Source organism: Fusarium poae, chromosome 4, assembly GCF_019609905.1.
Source record: "Fusarium poae strain DAOMC 252244 chromosome 4, whole genome shotgun sequence".
Lineage (NCBI taxonomy): Eukaryota > Fungi > Ascomycota > Sordariomycetes > Hypocreales > Nectriaceae > Fusarium > Fusarium poae.
In genome coordinates this window covers 1,639,822-1,657,672 of record NC_058402.1, presented here as the reverse complement: position 1 = coordinate 1,657,672, position 17,851 = coordinate 1,639,822, and the positions used below count along the sequence as shown (strand labels likewise).

The following is a 17,851-nucleotide window of genomic DNA, read 5'->3' as shown; positions in this document are numbered from 1 at the left end:
ATGTTCTGTGTTGTCTTATCAACATTTGGTTCCCAGTGGTGTAGGTTAAGAACGAGGTACAAAACCTCAGCATATATTGTGCTCTAAGCAGGCGCTCACAATAACCTACAGACCCAACTCTACAACTATAAAGACTGAAAAGAACTGTCAGGTAATCATAATTTTACATTTGTTAATTTTTGACTATTGCCTTGCTCTTGTGTTCAGGTCTTCATCTTGCCAATGTCAGAAGCCAATGTGTTGCACGTGACCGAGACTATGTTCCCTCTCCCATTTCACCATCAAAGCATCGTCATGTCTGCTGCAAACGACGGCACGATATGTGTAACATATGAAAGGGAGGAAACTCGCCCCGAATCATCTGGTTATATCTAGAGGCCTCCTGCGAAACTCGCTCAAGTGCTCAGAAACCGGATGAACAGACACCGACATGAACTGCGACGAAGGCTTCTGGCTGGCAATACGGCCTCTGCAGCATCATCGGCCTGGATATGGCCAGACCAATCCAGAGACCTGATCGATGCGGGGAAGTGCAGAATAATTTTTACTGATGTTTGTACTCCCCAGCATCGCACAAGGAGAGAAACCTCTGGATGTGCTAAAATGAAAATAAAAAAATAAACAGGAAATTGCACAACACGTCCGTAAAAGACTTGTGCTGACCATTTGCGTCTGAAGCTCACAGAACACACCATCCCAAGACACCTATTTGTCGGAATTGAGCAATTTTCGTTTGCGACTTGCTGCAATGATACCAGACGTGGCTTGGTTTCATAAAACCTCTAGTCTCAATCAGCCAACGAACACTCCTTGCTAGGCCAAGTGGCTGTAGTTCTAGAAAGAGAACGAATGCTCTTTATTGCCCAGTTGTGTGGTAATTGACGAACTGGACGATGCCGGATACCGGACACTCTCACCCGGAGAGCCTCTTGATCAGGACGTGATCCAATCGATATTTTTCCCGCATCTCCAAGAGAGACACTTTCTTTCTCGCACCAGACCAATCTCCCTAGTCCTTGTCAATTCGCTTCTGGTTTGACGTTGCAGTTGCAGGTTCCAGGCGCGGTCGCCAATCCAACGGCCTATGAATCACACACACTCCAACGTTGGCGCCTACAGCTGGCCAATCAGAAGCTCGAACCTTAGAGAGAGGGCGGCTATTCTACACTCAAGGATGCGCCAAGTCATTTGATTCACAGCCTATGAGCTATTGTTCAACGTTTGGACCTCGAATGCTTTATTTAGCCCTGCAGCGAATAGATGCGGGTTGCTAGATAGAAGCCAATCAAGAGGCTTCGCGCCCTTGATTCTGCTCAATCTAGATGGGATTTACGGATACCTTCAATATGATCCACTACCACCAACAATATGCAGTAGGCATGCAGTTGCGGGAGGTGGTACGGTATTATAGGCCGCGTCCTTATTGTTGATTCACTTGTCTATTGTTCTCGTTCTATTCTTCTCTCTGCTACCATTTAGTTTCCTTTTCATCTTTCATTTCTTCTTCCGTGTTGGATCTTGTTGACATTGTTTGCTTTGAACGCGAATAAGCAATTTGCATCTTATTGTTCAGGTTTCTTTCCTTTGTCACAAACAACAATCATTAACTTACTTGTTATTCTGTTCGTTCTACTCGTTCATTCTCAAACAAAGCATCTTTTTCCTTAACGCCATTTCTCTCACAAACCATACCAACCGTTCTCTGCATCTATCATACAAACGGCAAGATACATGACCACCCACAACTCACTCTACGTGCTTAAAGACTAGTTGCTGCTACACTCTTTAATCTTTGTCACATCGAATCACTCACTATCGATATCTAATACATCACACTTTACACAATGAACAACGCGACTCAACCACGAGACCCGGCGCACCCGCCGCCATACTCGGAAACTCAAACCCGACGTCGAGAAGAATGGGAGGATTGGGAAGACGACGAACCCATCACACCGATCGATGCCGGTGAGCAAGTCTTTCCTCCTCCATTGAACGTCGGAGCTAGAAATTCGAAGCTTGCCGCACGACGATCATCGAGAGCTTCTGCTACAAGAATCAATCGGGTCAAGTCACGTCAAAGACAAAAGGCCCAGAATGCAAAGGCTGGAATCAAGCTCATCACCGACATGTCGTCTTTTCGACGTCAAAATTACATGCCAACGCCGGTTGAACGTACTGGAAAGTTTGTTGATGCGGCTGCCTTGAAGGCGTTGGAAGGTGAACCGACTTCGGCTTCGGTAGGGAACTGGAACTGGTTCAAGAAGAGTAAAGACCAAAGCCCAGCCACTGCATCATCGCAGTCATCAGCCAGACCAGCTCAGTCAGCTCTCACCCTGGACAACAAGCTTTCACCAGATGATAGACCTATTGTTATTGGCCTAGCTTTTTCATCTGAAGAAGCGAGTATCGTTTCCCGATACGATACCACTCCAACACCCATCGAGCCCTCATCACAACCGTACCTGCCTCGGAATCCTGTGAACAATTCATCTTCGCCTCTGGTACCTGTCCAGCAGAAATCTGTGTGGTCACCCGACACCCCGGATACTGTGTCCTCATTCAGCACCATTCGCTACACTTCCAGCATATACTCACAGTTCCCGTCTCCCGGTACGACCACGGCTGGCAATGTCCCTCCCGTACCAGCCGTCCCAGCAAACTTCAAGAAGTCAGCTCATCAGAGGCTCATCAGCTTGGAGCTAGGCGGCAGAACTCCTGATGAGTCCGACGGTGGTACGCCATGCACGTTGTTCGAAGAAGATGGAACTCCAAGCCCATACAAGCAAGTCAAGGCAAAGACTTCGGTACTGACGCCCGACAGTGCTGCATCCAAGTCCCGTGGATGGTGGGATCACCATGTTGTCACTCCTTTTATGGAGAACCGACTCACATTCACTACCAGCCCAAAGATGTACACTGAATCTCCAAGGAGTGTTCGAGGAGATGAATGGTGGAACAAGCCGGAGACAAAAAGCCCACAGGGATATTATCTTACACCAAAGTTGGATCCTGCTTCATTTCAGACACCCATTGTCAAAGCCCCAACACCACGCCGGACACCGTCGCCTCGTATTGAGCATACTCAGGAGAGCGAATCTGGCCCTTCCACCGCAAGAGCATCTCCAGTTCCCGAAGCCACCACTATGTCAGAAAAACCTCGGATTCTCGTAACAGAAGAAGAAGAGAGCGTCGGCGAGCAGCTTCCTGCGTATTCGCCTCCAGAAAAGACAAGCCAGACTGGCCCTATCAGATACAGAGCAGTCTTCCCACCTGGACATCCGCTCCAAAGTCAATTCCCACCATCTCCATCTCCAGCTCCTGCATCTCCAGGCCCCATATCTCCAGGTCTCTCGTCTACCATGTCCTCACAACGAGCCGACCAGATGACTGATATCCCGCTCACGCCCGCTCCTCGAGACAACTTGCGTCTCTCGCAAATGCCCCTTCCGACACGCCCCTTGGGCACGGCAGCCCCACGTGAACACCCACACAGCGATGCTGGTTTTGTGTCCAAAACCGAGCGTCAGAGACGTCGCAACGAAAAAGAAGAATCTATTGCTCGCCGCCTGGGCAGCTTCTGGAGAGGCAGAGGATGTGTCCCGAAGAGAGGTTGTTTTGGCCGAACAGGACGCGAGGGTCGTCAACGCCGTCGAGTCTGGATGATTGTTCTGGGAGTTCTTCTCATCCTCATCATTCTGGCGATAACCCTGGGCGTAGTTTTGACGCGACCCAAGCATTCGGAAGAAATGCCATCCATTTGGGTTAACTTGACAGACTTTCCACCTATGCCAACGGGAGACCTGTCCATCGTTGGACCCGACAATACTATGGAAAGAAGTGGCTGCACTGAGCCATCCACCATGTGGAGCTGCTCTCTTCCCAAGGAACAGCACGACTCCGTGAAGCCTTACAAGGCCAACCAGCCTACTATCATGATGCAAATCCAGTGGGATAACAGTACCCGTGAGAACTGGAAAACCCCCAACGGAGATGCGCCGCCTTCGGTCAAGGCACGTCGAAGCATGGGAAGTGCCGTGAATGCGGGAGACATAATCCGAGCACGGCAGACACCCGAATTCAAGCCCAGTCCTAACCCACCTGAATTCAAGGAAATGTGGTTTTTGGGAAACACTACCGACGGAATTCGGTCTGATGATAAAGGAGGCGAGCCAACCCCCTTTTACATCAGCTTGATTGACCCTGCCGAAGACGATGAGCGTAAAGAGCTTGCTAAGCGACAAAATGAGGCAGAGGGGAACTCCAGCATCCCTGACCTCCGTAGCATCCTCCCACCACCCGACCTCAACCAGGATGGTACTCCTAAGCCTGCAGTACTCCTTCCACAGCCGGTTCAACAGCCAGTTCGTCTCTATGATCGCGATCTTCCAACGGAACACTATGGGTTTTACACATATTTCAAGCGAACCATCTTCCTCAAGTCCGCAGGGGTCCTCAACGACACCAAAGAGGGCGATATCCCGCTAGATGAGGATGGCGGCTGCAAGGAGACAGAAGCAGATTTCATTGTGACATGGGCCGAGACGCGTCTGCTCGTTCAGATTTGGACACGCAAGTTGGCTGCCAACACGTCGCAACTAATCGATTCTGAGGAGAAAGGCGGCATCGACGGCTCTGCAGAGCTGATTCGACCAGGAACGATGCCGTACCCTGTTACAGTCACCATGGACACACATGGAGGAGACCGAGAGAAGAAGTTTGTCTGGTCTTGGCCTATCGACGATAGACAAAAGATCGACGATGAGAGTCCCAAGCGGCTCGTCAACAACATTGGGGTGGGCGGACCGTGGATCAACATCAGAGCTGGAGGTGACGAGAAACTTGGCGGATTCGACGGCGGGACCGGAGGATGCAAGTGCGAGTGGAAAAACTGGGTATAAGTATCCCATTACTCTTAATCTGATTAATGACGAGATGCACGAAGCATCGCCTATGGAAGCATTGGAAATAGGCGTCACGGTACAAACAAGCCTAAAAGGCTATATGATTTACTAGCTACCAAAATTGAAATTATTTGAACAGTCTGATAAGTCTCACTATTCTTGTGTTCTTTTTAGTATCACTGTATATTTTACTCTGCCATCTTGTATATATATCTAAATATGTTACAAAGAGTACTGTGAGAACCTACATCCCCCACGCGAACCTTGTGGTGGGGCCGTTCGTCTGCCGCCTCTAAATTTCAACTTCACTTGGTCTCATCTAAGATCAACTTATTCCATCTCACAAGATGCGGTCTCTCTTATTGAGCGGTAATAGGAGGACGCTCTTGGGTGCTATCCAACGCCACAGGCGCCTTCTAACGACACTTGCAATTGAAACATCATGTGACGACACTGGCGTCGCTATCCTTCGTCACACCTCACAATCAACAGAACTTCTCTTCAACGAACGCATATCCTCTGACAATCGCCTTTTCAAAGGAATACATCCTATTGTAGCAGCAAAAGGCCACAGCGTAGCTTTAGCACCGCTTGTTCGTCGTGCGCTGGATGCTTTACCAACTGCAGAAGATGGAGACAATAAGAGAATCTGCTACGCTAGTGGCGTGAGAAAACAGATTCCGGATTTTGTGTCTGTGACTCGCGGACCAGGAATGCGTTCGAATCTAGGAATCGGTCTGGATATGGCAAAGGGTCTGGCTGTTGCTTGGGGCGTACCGTTAGTGGGTGTTCATCACATGCAGGCTCATGCTCTGACACCACGATTGGCGAGAGCATTGGGCATGAGTATGGGTGAAGCAGAAGAGTCTAGAGAAGGACCAGAGTTTCCCTTCCTTTCTCTTCTTGTTTCCGGGGGACATACTCAGCTTGTTCACTCGACAGGCCTGACAGAGCACTCCATAGTCGCTACGAGTGGCGATATTGCCATTGGAAACCTCCTTGACCAGACAGCTCGTGATATCTTGCCACCTGAGATATTCGATGCGAGCGAGCACGTTATGTATGGTCGTCTTCTAGAAGCCTTCGCCTTTCCTCCAGGCTCTGATACATCTGCCGTTTACGAAGTTGTCTTCACACCACCAGCTTCCCGTTCCGCAGAAATGACTCCCCCATCCACAGGTTACGACTGGAATATCCCCACGCCATTCCGACAAACTCGCAAGCTCGCCTTCTCTTTCAGCAGTATCTATACCCACGTCCATGACCTGGCAACATCCCGCCCTTCCATGTCCATCCCTGAACGCCGTGCTCTAGCACAGCACACTATGATGGCAGCGTTCGTGCACCTCGCAGGTCGATTATGCATCGCTCTTGACGACAAGCCTGAGCTACGAGCTGCCAAGACTCTCGTCGTGGCGGGTGGTGTTGCAAGCAATAAGTTTCTTATGCACGTCCTACGATCCATGCTGGCTGTTAGGGGCTACGAGGAGATGGAGATTGTTGCGCCACCCGTGGAGTTGTGTACTGACAATGCGGCCATGATAGCTTGGACGGGTATGGAGATGTTCCAGGCTGGGTATGAGTCTGAGTTGAGCATCACGGGAATTGGAAAGTGGCCTATGGATCCTGAGATGGGGGAGGGGATATTGGGTGTTGATGGTTGGATAACGAGAGACTGAAGGAGTAATGATTGGAAAATCATGAGCGAATCTGTACTATTAAATGTATAATGCACACTCTAGAAAGCGGGCAGCGGAAAAGCTGGCCTAGCATTTGGGCTACAAGAATAAACGCCCTAAGAAGTATGGTCTGAGTAGCATGAAATGGCCTACGACATCGTCACCAGTCGTTGGGAATCATAGACGTCTTGTCTTTCGAGAGAAAAAGCCATTGTGATACATATTACAAGGCCCGTCTAGAGCTCTACGCCCTATTTTGGGCGAGTGCAAGCTACCTCTCTATCATCACGCTATATCCGTGTGTACGCCTCACCTCGAAGGCTCAATATCTTTATTCCCTGTACTAAAGCCCTCTAATCCAACTTGCTTGTCACATTGGTGAACTCGCCCTTTTCCAGCTTGGTCTTCCAGAAGATGGGGTTGGTATCATTGAAGCCGTGCTTCACCCAGCCCTCCTCCTTGACATGGTACAGGTTGATATAACCACCAGAGTAAGCATCTCGGTGAGTGGCGGCCAGAATACTTCGCTTTCCAAGCTCAAGAGCCTCCTCGTCTGACAGTTCGTACTTGTACTCGGCATCAAGAACACCATAGGCGAATGTCTGACCTGATCCAACACAGAAGAGGTTACCTGCCAGGCGAGTACCATCGCTGTCGACATAGTAAAGGGCAGGACCCTCTTCCTTGGTAACTCCGGCGCACATGGTGCCCATGCTGAGACCCATGCCCTTGTAGCTGTAGACGAGGTTGGCGAGGATCTTGCTGGCGGCGGCAACACTGATACGGCGCTTGTGTCGGAGTTCGTGGAGACGGCACTGCATGCCGAGCCACGCAAGCCAGTACTGACAGTCGGCAGCACCACCAGCCATGGTTCCTAGCAGGACGCTGTTGATCTCAATGACCTTCTTGACGGTTTGAGAGGCGATCCAGTTGCCGGCTGTGGCTCGGGAGTCGGTAGCGACGATGATACCGCCCTGGAAGCGGAAGGCGAGAGTGGTGGTTCCGTGGGCGATCTTGATAGGACAGTTGGGGTTGGATCGGTCATCTGTGGCAGCGCGGAGCCATGATGAAGGCTGCAAGCAGGAGATTGTTAGTCCGACCGTCAGCAATGGAGGGTAGAGCTAGGTTTAGATAGCTCCATGCTTCAATGACCAACCTGAGCAACGGGAGGCATGGCAAACTTGATCGAGAGATCACCCATAGAGTTCAGAAGCTCATCCTGATCGTCGAAAGGCTCGTTTTGCTCGTACGAGGGTCGACTGTATTGCGAGACAAGGGAGTCCATATTGGCTGTATTGGAGAAGAAGTAGTTTATCGGCTTGTAGTGATGGATGGGTCGAAGCTGATGCTGTTCAAGTGCCTCGGATCCTAGAGCTTTCGGTGACTTTTAGACGATCGAAAGAAGCCTTGCTCTACTTGACAAATATTGAGGCTATCGAGTCGTGATGTTTTCGTTATATCGTGATGGGGATTGGCGTTGTTGGCGTCAAAAGGTGGATGATGGATTGTCAAGGTGGAAATGGAGGTGGGAATGCGTAGCTCTAGACAAGGAAGCTGAGGCTCAGGCAGCTTCCAATGCGCGCGTCAACTGAACCTCCAAATTCGGTACGTACCGCGGGCGCTTCAGTGACGCTGTCCCCTCAAAAGATTGTAGTGGCCTCGTGCTTTATTAATTACTGCCTTACAAATCAGGCATTTAGAGTATATCACCAAACCGCCATGGGGGTACATTTCTCTTAAAGATATCATAATCGCTGAATTTATGATTTATTTCAAAAATAGGTTTTACTCATTGATCGCTTCTTAGGTTCCATGCCGAGTTTCCCAATTCCATATCCTCATACCCAATTTACGCCTGAGAAAACCGTCAAACGAGGATATCACTCGCTCTTTACCACCACCCCTTTTGCTTGATTGAGCATCTTCCTCCCTCCTCAGTTCATGAAAGAACACAAAGCCCCGCTCTCCAACGTGAAATCAGATATTACTAAGATTTGCGTTCGAATCAAGACAAAAAAAAAAACAATGACGTGAAAAGAAACATCATGTATAACAAGGATCAATCTTCAGACTCGTGTAGAATGAAAACTTTCCCTTCAACACCAAAACTGTGGCTTAAGGGTTTGGTGTCACTTCCCGACTGGTTCGTCCATCTCGCTTGCTCATGAAGCTTCGGCGCATGTGAGCCTTGGGGCTGTCGGGGACCAAGTTGGTTTCCGTCGATTGGAAACTGCTTTTGAGTGTCACAGTTCCGCTACCAACAGATAGCTCCTTAGCAACAGAAGAGCCTGACTCATCGACAAAGTAGATGTGCTCGCCTAGGTCATCATCGCTGCTAAAAGTGTGCTGTCCCTTGGCCTCTATCTTGAATTGTGTATCGGGCGAGCATGGGAACTTGAATGTCTCGCCAAACGTCCATTGTCCACTGTTGGACTTGAAGTGCTTGGTCTTACCCACTGTCTTCTCCTTGGGGCTGATCTGTGTGATGACAATATACAGATCAGACGCAGGAGGAAAGCCTGAAGCGTCCACTACAGTAAAGGAAGCCGTGCCGCTGGGCGCAGCTCCTGGGTTGGCGCTGTGGACTGATGACTGGCCAATGCTCTTCGACCTAACATGACCATTGCTAGTAGGGGGTCGACTGCCGTTCGAGCTACCTTCCTCGTTGATAGCAGGCGATCGGCGCAGTCCCCCATTGGCACCAGCGTTGCCATTAGGGCTCAATCCTTGAGGCTCAACAACTTCGCTGTCTTCTTCGATAACGTCGTTGTTGTTGTCCTTCTTGTTGAAGATACCACGACGAAGGAATGAAGCTCCCCTACCAACGCCGTGCCCAACAACTCCCGCCACAGCGGCACCGCCCTTGATAGGTGCACCAGCGACGCCAGTGACGATACGCCCAGGAGCTGACGAGAAAGTGCCGCCAAAAGTGGATGTACCCTGACGTGCTCGCTGGACATAGGCGGGCCGGAAAAGAAGTCGGATGCGCACGCTTCCTGACTTGCCGTCGAGGATATATTTGGTCTCGGACGGTCTGAACGGATCTAGAGACTCGAGATTGATGTCGGCTCCACCCAAAAAGTCTGGCTTGTCCGCAAAATCATAATCCCATACAGTCAGTTTGAACTGTGCACCAGTCCTTGAAGGAACATTGACCTCAAAGTATTCATTCCATGTGGGGTTCAGCGTCTTCTTCTGCACCTTGGTCTTATGAATCTCTTGGCCATTTAGCTCGAATTTGCAGTAAGGGTCACTCTTGCCATTACGATCAGCTGAAGGAAGATCGGTAGCATCGAGAACATCAACACGAAGTGTACCCATGTTGTTAATACTCTCGCTTGGGTCGAGTTGCATCCTGACTGGGATATACTTCAAGCTGACTTTGACACTTGCAGGACGCCCGTCCTCGCCCTTGAGCTTCAAAGTTGTCGGGTTATTCTGTCGAGGTGTTAGTTTAGGCAATTATACATGACATTGTACCAAGTCTTACCAAACATTGCTTGAGCGTTTCCAAGGTGTTGCCAGCGAGCGATGCCAGGAGATCATCGTCGTCGTCACCCTTCTTGCGAGCTCGAAGAGTAAGTCGGGAAAAGTCGAGCTCACGGATGAAACAATCTCCAATCTCTTCAAACTTGTGGTGTTTGCTGCGAGCAGTCGAAGAAACATAAGACGGGTATGCCATGTCGTCTACAAGAACCTCCAAATGGCTGTGGCTTTCGGGCATCTCTGCCTCCATGAGTCGAAAGATGAGCAAGCCGCTTTCGTACTTGAGAAGCTCCTCGGGAGAAAGTCGGATCTTGCGAGGTCCCTTGGGCATCTCGATCGAAGGACGCCCAACTGTGGTGGGTGTAGGGGGCTCCAGGTAGTTCTCCTTGGGCTTGTCCAAGCTGGCACTAAATTTGCCAGCTTCGGCAGATCTCTGAGGGGTAGGAGATTGCTCCTCTCCAGAGGAAGAATCTTTGTCCTTCTCTGATTCTCCCTCCTTCTCCTTCTCCTTCTCCTTCTCTTCTTCTTCTTCATCATCGGGATCAGCAACATTCAGGCAAGGGTAAAAGGCAACCGTGTAATGCAGTGTACCCTTGGCGATGCCCTTGTTGTGGAGACGAAGGCCGTCTTCCCGGAGTTGTTTCTTATCGTGGACTAGATACTCGCCAGTCTCGTCCTGGGCAACATAGTCGGCAGCAAAGAGTTCAATCATTCCGAGACTGCGGTCTTTTCCAACCTTTTCTGTATCCATGACCTCCAAGGCGAGTCTGTCTCGAGCAGAGTGAATGGGCACATATAGGACCTCGTCCCACTCAGGGTTCAGATCATTTCGGAAAGTAACAGTTCGTGCCTTTTCAATACCAGAGAGCAGAATTCGAGTGTAAGGATCTGACTTGCCGAAGGCTTCAAAGTTTCGGAGATCAGTAGCCTTCTTGAAATGCAGGCGTATGACACCGATAGGGGTAACATAGCCACCAGTGCTCGCCACGCCGGAGATGGCAACTGGCCTCCACTGCGCCATCATCTTGACACGACCAGTGTGAGCACCGTGTAGGTTGTACCATTCCTTGCCTTGCTCCATGCACTCTAGCATCTCGTCGAGCTTGATCTGGTATTTTCCAAGAACTTGATCACCTGCAAGGTCACGGTCGTCCTTGACTGTAAGACCAAGCTTGGCCTTCTTTCGGTCCGTAATAAGAATCTCCTTTGAACCATTGTCCCAAATAGGATTGTTGGTACGCTTCAGCTTCTTGGTTTGATGGACTTCTTTACCGTTCAAGAACATAACGGCGTAAGGGTTAAGTGATCCTACAAGACTCTTGGTACCATCCAAATCCTTGGCCTGTTCCACAGTAAATCGAAGAATACCCTGGTTCGAAGGGGGCGGGGGCTCGTCTTGCCCCTCTGCATTCTTAACAGTCTCAAGCACAGGAAAGAAACGGATATCACACGAAACAACACCGCGAGCCTTGCCATCAGAAATGACCTCTAATCGCTGGTTCTCGTGAACATTGAGCTCTTCAATACTTTCAAGTGGGAAAGAGGCGACACCAAGCTCCTTGGACTTGCGGAAATCGTTGTGGTCAAAGATTTGCATATCCAAGGTGTCGTTGAAAGATGTGACGATGATATAGTGTGTCTCGTTCCATCTGGGGTTGGGGTTATCCGGAACGACCTTTGTTCGCGCTAGCTCTTGGCGTCTGCTCAAACTCAAGGATGCATAAGGGTCAACAGTGCCACCAAAATTGTCGCTGTTCTTCAGACCATGAGCGCCGTGAAGGGTAACTGCGACGACACCAATGGCCTGGTCGACGGGCGAGCCAGCAAGCATCTTGGCGACCTCGATGGGAAAGACCTTTGGCGCATACATCATTGGAGCCAAGTTGCCGTGGATTTGCTCCAGAATGAAGCCCTCTAGACCAGGAATGAAGTTGATGTCGAAACCAAAGTTGTCGCCACCAAGGGGCTTGCAGACATAATCGATGGTCGGTCGCTCCAGGAAGCACATTTCAATACGGTCGATATGGGGAAAAGGGATTTGCAGTTTGATCTTGAGTCGCATGATACCAGAGAAGGCCATATCCTCGACAATGACGTCGAGTCCCTTGCTGATCATGGCCTTTCCAATTCGAATCTCGAGCACAACTTTCGGGTTGATCTTGTTCTTGAGCTGGCGAGAAGTCATATCGTCGGTGTCGTTAGGGGTAAAGCTGAATTTCCAGTCCATCATGACAATGTCGTCCTCAGTCTTTGGGTAAGTCTTGACATGCTCCATGCGAGGAGGTTTAGAGCCCAATGTGAACGTCTTGAGCTTCAAGCTGTCCAAGAATGCAGGAGTGGCAGAACTCAGGACTTGGTCGACGGAGTTGATGATGGTCTGGGCAAGAACTGGTTGGTAAATAGGCCAGAACTTGACCATGAAGGAGTTGATCCATTCGAGGGATTCGTTGTCGTTTTCGAGCCTCTTGAGGGCCATTTCGCGAGAGATATCGTCTCGAAAGTTACGTCGCACTCTTCGCAGAGATGTTCGATAGTAAGTAGAGCAGAAACACATGACAATAAGGACCCAGCCAAGTCCGCCGCCAAAGACAGCGACGAGCCAGGAAGTGACACATGCAAATATGATGACGCCCGTGTTGTGATACCAATCTGGCCATGTTAGTGGTCTTCGTGCAGTTACAGCTGGCATTGGTACTTACCACCGTATAGAGTATCTGGAAGCTTTGACTCTACCCATGTTGTGTGGTCAAGCAAACTCTCTTGCGCCATTGCATCGTCCTCTGGCCATCCCAGCTGCGGAGCCCATCCTGTTCTTGAGTATGGTACTTCTTCGCTTTCGGGATCAGCACCGTCTGCAAGTGGTTTACCTTGTTCGTCGCGGGCAACGTCCAAAACTCCTTCCTTGCTGGCTTCCGGTAGGTCTTCGACAGGGCCGGTGCCATCGTCGACGTCGGTAATTATGGCAGCGCCCTTGGGGCGTCTGCTTTGTTGGAGCTCACGAGGGATGGCCTGCGCAAGAGCGTTGTTAGTTTGTAGTCGTGAATGGAAGGGAGAAAGTGCGTACAGCTTTGGCTTGAGCTTTCTTCTGTTCTGGGCTCGCATCGGGGTCGAAGGTGAAAGCAGCGACACCAGCATTTCGAGACGCCTGGACGATGGACTTTTGGGCATCATCTGCAGTGACGTTGGTTTGAGGATCGGCGGCGGCTTCCACGACACCCTGCTGCTTGAGCTCCTCGGCTTCTCTGGCGGTTGACATAACGTTGTACCGAGCAGCGTTGCTGCAGTTGCTGCTGGAACGTGTTGCTATGGGAAGTTTGTATTGTTCGCGGTTGTCAATTGGTGATGATTGAACCCGAAAGACCGTCGCAAAGCATTCAAGTAATGAGGGCGGTTTCGAACGGCCCTCGTGAGGTCAGTGGGCGACCAAGTTGGTGCGTGCAAGGTTGCGATGCCCTGATCGTTTGTAGCTGGTAACTTAGCTTGTAACTGTAAGCTTGGACATGAGCTGAGCTTGGAGGTAGTTTATTAGCTTTGGATAAGTTGTGTACGTGCCTAGCTGGTGAGGCCAGCAAATAAAAGGGCAACGAGAGATTGGCTAGGAAATGAAAGGAAAGGAAAGGAAATAGAGAAGAGAAGAGAGAATGAAGGAGGGGGTAAGTAGAAAAGAGGGTGAAGAAGGATGTAAGAAGCCAAGCCAAAGGAATTGGGATGGGAGGTGGAGGGAAACCTGGCACCAAGTTGACAAGACAGGTATAGGTACAGCCTATATTGCGCTGTGCTGCAAGCTTGTACAACCTGCAGCTGCAGCTCAGTGTTAGGCCCAAAGAATGGGCTTTCTTCCAAGCTGAAGTGAGTTGCGCCGAATGTCGATCGACGGCGCACAGGTCATTGATAGCAGAATACAAATTGGATACATTTATGAATATAGTTTCATGTCGCTTAAGAGTGGTCACTTTCAAGTCACTTTCGCTAGTGGGAGGGAGCTAATTTGTGGCTCAGCAAGGGAAATTGAAGTGTATCCCATCACTATCAGGAGTACCGTACCAACGGCAGAACCCTTTTTGAGACAGTGATTGAGAACAGTGGAGGTAAGAGTGCTTTTCTTTTTGCGTGTCTACTACTTGAGGGAGAATAAGTTGCGATTGCGGGCCGGAATAGCGCGGCAGAGTGGGCCACCATTCACTGTAAGTTACATATGAGGATCCTACAATGCCGAAGCAATGAATGGATGAATGCCATTTGGCCTCAATAAATATTGGGGAAACACTTGTCTCATTGACCTCCATCTAACTCTTGCATTTGCTGTGCTGTACATATGTACTGTATTATGCAGCTGCCCATTATCTTCGTGCCACAGACAGAGACCATTCATTCCTCTAGAAATACAATAAGCACCAAGCTTACCAAAAATAAAGAGCGAGAGAGCGATTTATTTGCAGTATTTACGGATACTTGTTTCTACAAAGCCAAGTCAAGCAAAGTCACACCATATCGAAAAGATAAATTCCCTCTGTCTTGTTCCGTACCCTGTCAACGACAGACCCCTGCCATGCTGAAAGCAACTGGACACGACCTACGTAATCGATGGTCTGGGGGAAGACCAAAGCTCGGTTTTGCTTGTGACGGAGGTCCTAATCACTCCTAGCTCCCTCAGCGCGACATGGGTCAGGGAACTGGACCTGGATCCCAGGCTTCCAAGATCGAGGAAAGGGTGTCTTGTTTTAGTTTAGGCCTCTCAACCCCCTGTCTCCTTGATCGCCAGCACCGCTGAGGTTACGTAGCTCGCAAGAATAGACTCTCAGCCGTCTGTGTTGACCCTTGCAGTTCGGATCCCTGGATTCGTGGCTCCTCTCGCCTGTCGTGATGACTTCCCTTTTGCTCCACGATAACTAACATGACGTGAAAAAAGGCGAGATGAGAGTTATGTGCCCTCCTATAGCTTATCTTGCTTATTTATAACCAGGAGATTCTCATGTGGATAATCTCATCTCGACACTCGCCATATCATTCATTGTCTGCTATTGTTGACTATTGTCTACAGAGGCAGCTGTTAAAAGTTTTATCTCACCCCCCTGCGAGTAACAGGGCACCCTAGGAGGTTAGCTAAAGAAGCGAAATTATAGTTAAGGATTTTATTCTCTATAAACCTTCTATAGATCCCTTATAGACCTCTCTATAAGCTAAAGGCTTATTTTTTAATATTTATAATCCTCTTAAAGCTTTTTTAATATAGCTTTAAATATAGATATTATAATATATACTTTTATTATATCCTTTAAATCCCTTTATAGTAATAAATTATTAATTAAAATAATATTAATAATAAGATTTTTAATTTAATAAATTAATTAAATATATACTTATATAATTAAAAAAGGGTTTAACCCTTATAGTTAGCTATTAATTTTAAAGAATAAATATCTTAAAGATACTTTATATAATAAATAGCTAAAAAAAATAATAAATAAAATTAAATAGCTAGCTATTAATAAAATATAATATAATTAATTTAAATAAGAAAAAACCTATATTAATATAGCTATTAAATTTAATACTATAAGAATAAAAATATTAATTTTAATTATATATTAAATATTTATTTTTAAAGGATTTTAAAAAATAAAGCTAATAAAGAAGCTTAAGCTAATAAAAAAAATATAAAAAAACTAGCTAGCTTAATATATTACTTATAAAGATTAAACTCTAAAGGACTAGAAATTAATAATTTAATTAAATAAAATTATTATAATTTTTTTATATTAATAAGATAGCTATTATATTTAAAGGAAATTAAATAAGTATTTTCTTTATAATTATATTTATAAAAAATAAAAAAGAGCTATAAAGTTTATATTCTAAGGCAGTTTTTTATATAATAAAAAGGGTTTTTATTATTATTAAACCCTAGAGATTAAAAAGAAAAAAATAGACTTAAAAGTTATTATTAATAATCTTAATAAATAGCTTAAGCTAAAGAAAAAAAAGGCTTAAAAGCTAGAAATAAAAATAAAGAAAATAAACTTATAGAATAAACTAGGCTAAAAGTTTAAATAGTAATAAAATAAAAAGAATAAAAAGCTTATAAAAAAAAAGAAAAAAAATATTAATTAATAATAATATTAATAGAAGATTCTTATATTAAAATTATTACCTTTTATATAAACCTATATAAAAAAAAGATTAAATATAATTATATAAAAAGATAAAATATTAATATATTAAAATATATAACTTATAGTAAATAAAGCTATAAGCTTAAAAATTTAATAATAATATAATAGTATTAATAGTAGTAAGAGTAGTAATACTATAGGGCTTAATATAAATCTAAACCTTATATAAGAATATAAGCTCTAAATAGATAATAAAAAATTCTCTCTCTCTTATAATATAATAATAAAAATAAAGAAATTATTAATACTAATATTTAAAGCTAATATAATATATAAATTATTCTAATTAATTATTTATATAATAATAGCTAATTATTAATAGTCTATATAAATATATCTTATTAAGTAGGCTTTAACCTTATAAATAATAACCTTAGGGCCTTAGCCTATAGAAATAATAATTAATATAATAATAAGGAAAAATTAATTATTATACTAGCTAGTAATAAAGAATAAACTAAAGATCTATATTAATTAATCTTTAACTAGAAAAAACTTCAAAATACTAAAGTTAATAATATATATAGTAATAAGCTTAATATTATATTAGCTTAATTTAATTATTAAATCTTAGTCTTTTTATATCTTATTAAATTAAATTATATTAATTAAGTTTTATAGAAAAAAGAGTAATTTAATACCTTATATTAGAAGCTAGATTAAGGGATTAAACTATTAATATAAAAAAAGGTATTTTTAAAGATAATATAGTTAAGTAATTATATACTCTAGATTATAAATCTAAAGATAATTATTTATACTATAAATATATTTAAACTATTTAGTAGTTTATAATAAATAATTAGCTATTTATTTAATTATAATAGTTAAGATAATAGAGTTAATTAAAATTATTAGAATTTTAAAATATTAATTTTTTATATAATTATTCTAAGTTTAATAGGAAGTTTTAAGCTTAATTAAGGGCTTTCTTTAAAGATTAATAAATATTATATAAATATATTATATAATAACTATCTAAGTAAATATAAATAATATACTCTATAATAAGTAGAGTCTTAATAAGTAATTTTAACTATAGAAATATTAATATAACGTGCTTGATAAGCGAGTGAGTCAGATAAGCGAGTGGGTCAAAAATCTTAACCCTCTTTATTATCTAGATGATAAAATTGCTTCAATTCATTCAATTGACTATAACTACTCACTATACTCATCTCCAGAGGCCTGAATATCCTCTTGACATGTTCTTGCGTTATGCCCGGTCTTGCCGCATACACCACAACGCCGAACACCCGGTCCAACCGACCTTCCTCGACCACCACTTCTTGATGATTCTGCCACTACCTGCGTATTCACATCTATCTGATCAATTGATTGTAATGCTTCCTGTACAGTCATCGCTCCTCCTTTCTGTAGTCTTGTTCTTTTTGCCCTCCGGCGCCGGCTTAGTATTGCATTTGCCTCTTCAAGATTTCGGACCTGATCTCTTAATAGGACAACCTCATGCATAACTGCCAATGTTGCTTTTGTATTTGACTTAATAGCCTCAATTATTGACTCTGGGGAACTGCTCTTATGCATAATAACTCGTCTGGTAAGGTATTCAGATTGAGATTGAGCCTCTGTTGCTGTCTTTGGGGTCTTT

General features: G+C 45.4%; 5 protein-coding genes across 5 annotated transcripts; 3 read left to right on the top strand and 2 right to left on the bottom strand.

Moving 5' to 3' along the window:
* Positions 1 to 375, top strand: FPOAC1_010635 (uncharacterized protein; the record flags this gene model as incomplete). The annotated part of the gene is made up of 3 exons (XM_044855024.1): positions 1 to 56; positions 112 to 151; positions 208 to 375. The coding sequence occupies 3 exons, from the start codon at positions 1 to 3 to the stop codon at positions 373 to 375; spliced, it is 264 nt and encodes an 87-aa protein (XP_044702337.1).
* A 1,469-nt stretch (positions 376 to 1,844) lies between these two features.
* FPOAC1_010634 (uncharacterized protein) lies at positions 1,845 to 4,901 on the top strand (the record flags this gene model as incomplete). Its single annotated transcript, XM_044855023.1, has 1 exon — positions 1,845 to 4,901. One exon carries the CDS (start codon positions 1,845 to 1,847, stop codon positions 4,899 to 4,901), a length of 3,057 nt encoding a protein of 1,018 aa, XP_044702336.1.
* Positions 4,902 to 5,251: 350 nt separating this feature from the next.
* On the top strand, positions 5,252 to 6,583 carry FPOAC1_010633 (uncharacterized protein; the record flags this gene model as incomplete). Its single annotated transcript, XM_044855022.1, has 1 exon — positions 5,252 to 6,583. The coding sequence occupies one exon, from the start codon at positions 5,252 to 5,254 to the stop codon at positions 6,581 to 6,583; it is 1,332 nt and encodes a 443-aa protein (XP_044702335.1).
* A 353-nt stretch (positions 6,584 to 6,936) lies between these two features.
* Positions 6,937 to 7,868, bottom strand: PRE2 (Proteasome subunit beta type-5; the record flags this gene model as incomplete). The annotated part of the gene is made up of 2 exons (XM_044855021.1): positions 6,937 to 7,656; positions 7,740 to 7,868. The coding sequence occupies 2 exons, from the start codon at positions 7,866 to 7,868 to the stop codon at positions 6,937 to 6,939; spliced, it is 849 nt and encodes a 282-aa protein (XP_044702334.1).
* An 830-nt stretch (positions 7,869 to 8,698) lies between these two features.
* On the bottom strand, positions 8,699 to 13,325 carry FPOAC1_010631 (uncharacterized protein; the record flags this gene model as incomplete). Its single annotated transcript, XM_044855020.1, has 4 exons — positions 8,699 to 10,021; positions 10,074 to 12,718; positions 12,769 to 13,078; positions 13,134 to 13,325. The coding sequence occupies 4 exons, from the start codon at positions 13,323 to 13,325 to the stop codon at positions 8,699 to 8,701; spliced, it is 4,470 nt and encodes a 1,489-aa protein (XP_044702333.1).
* Between the last annotated feature and the right edge of the window lie 4,526 nt (positions 13,326 to 17,851).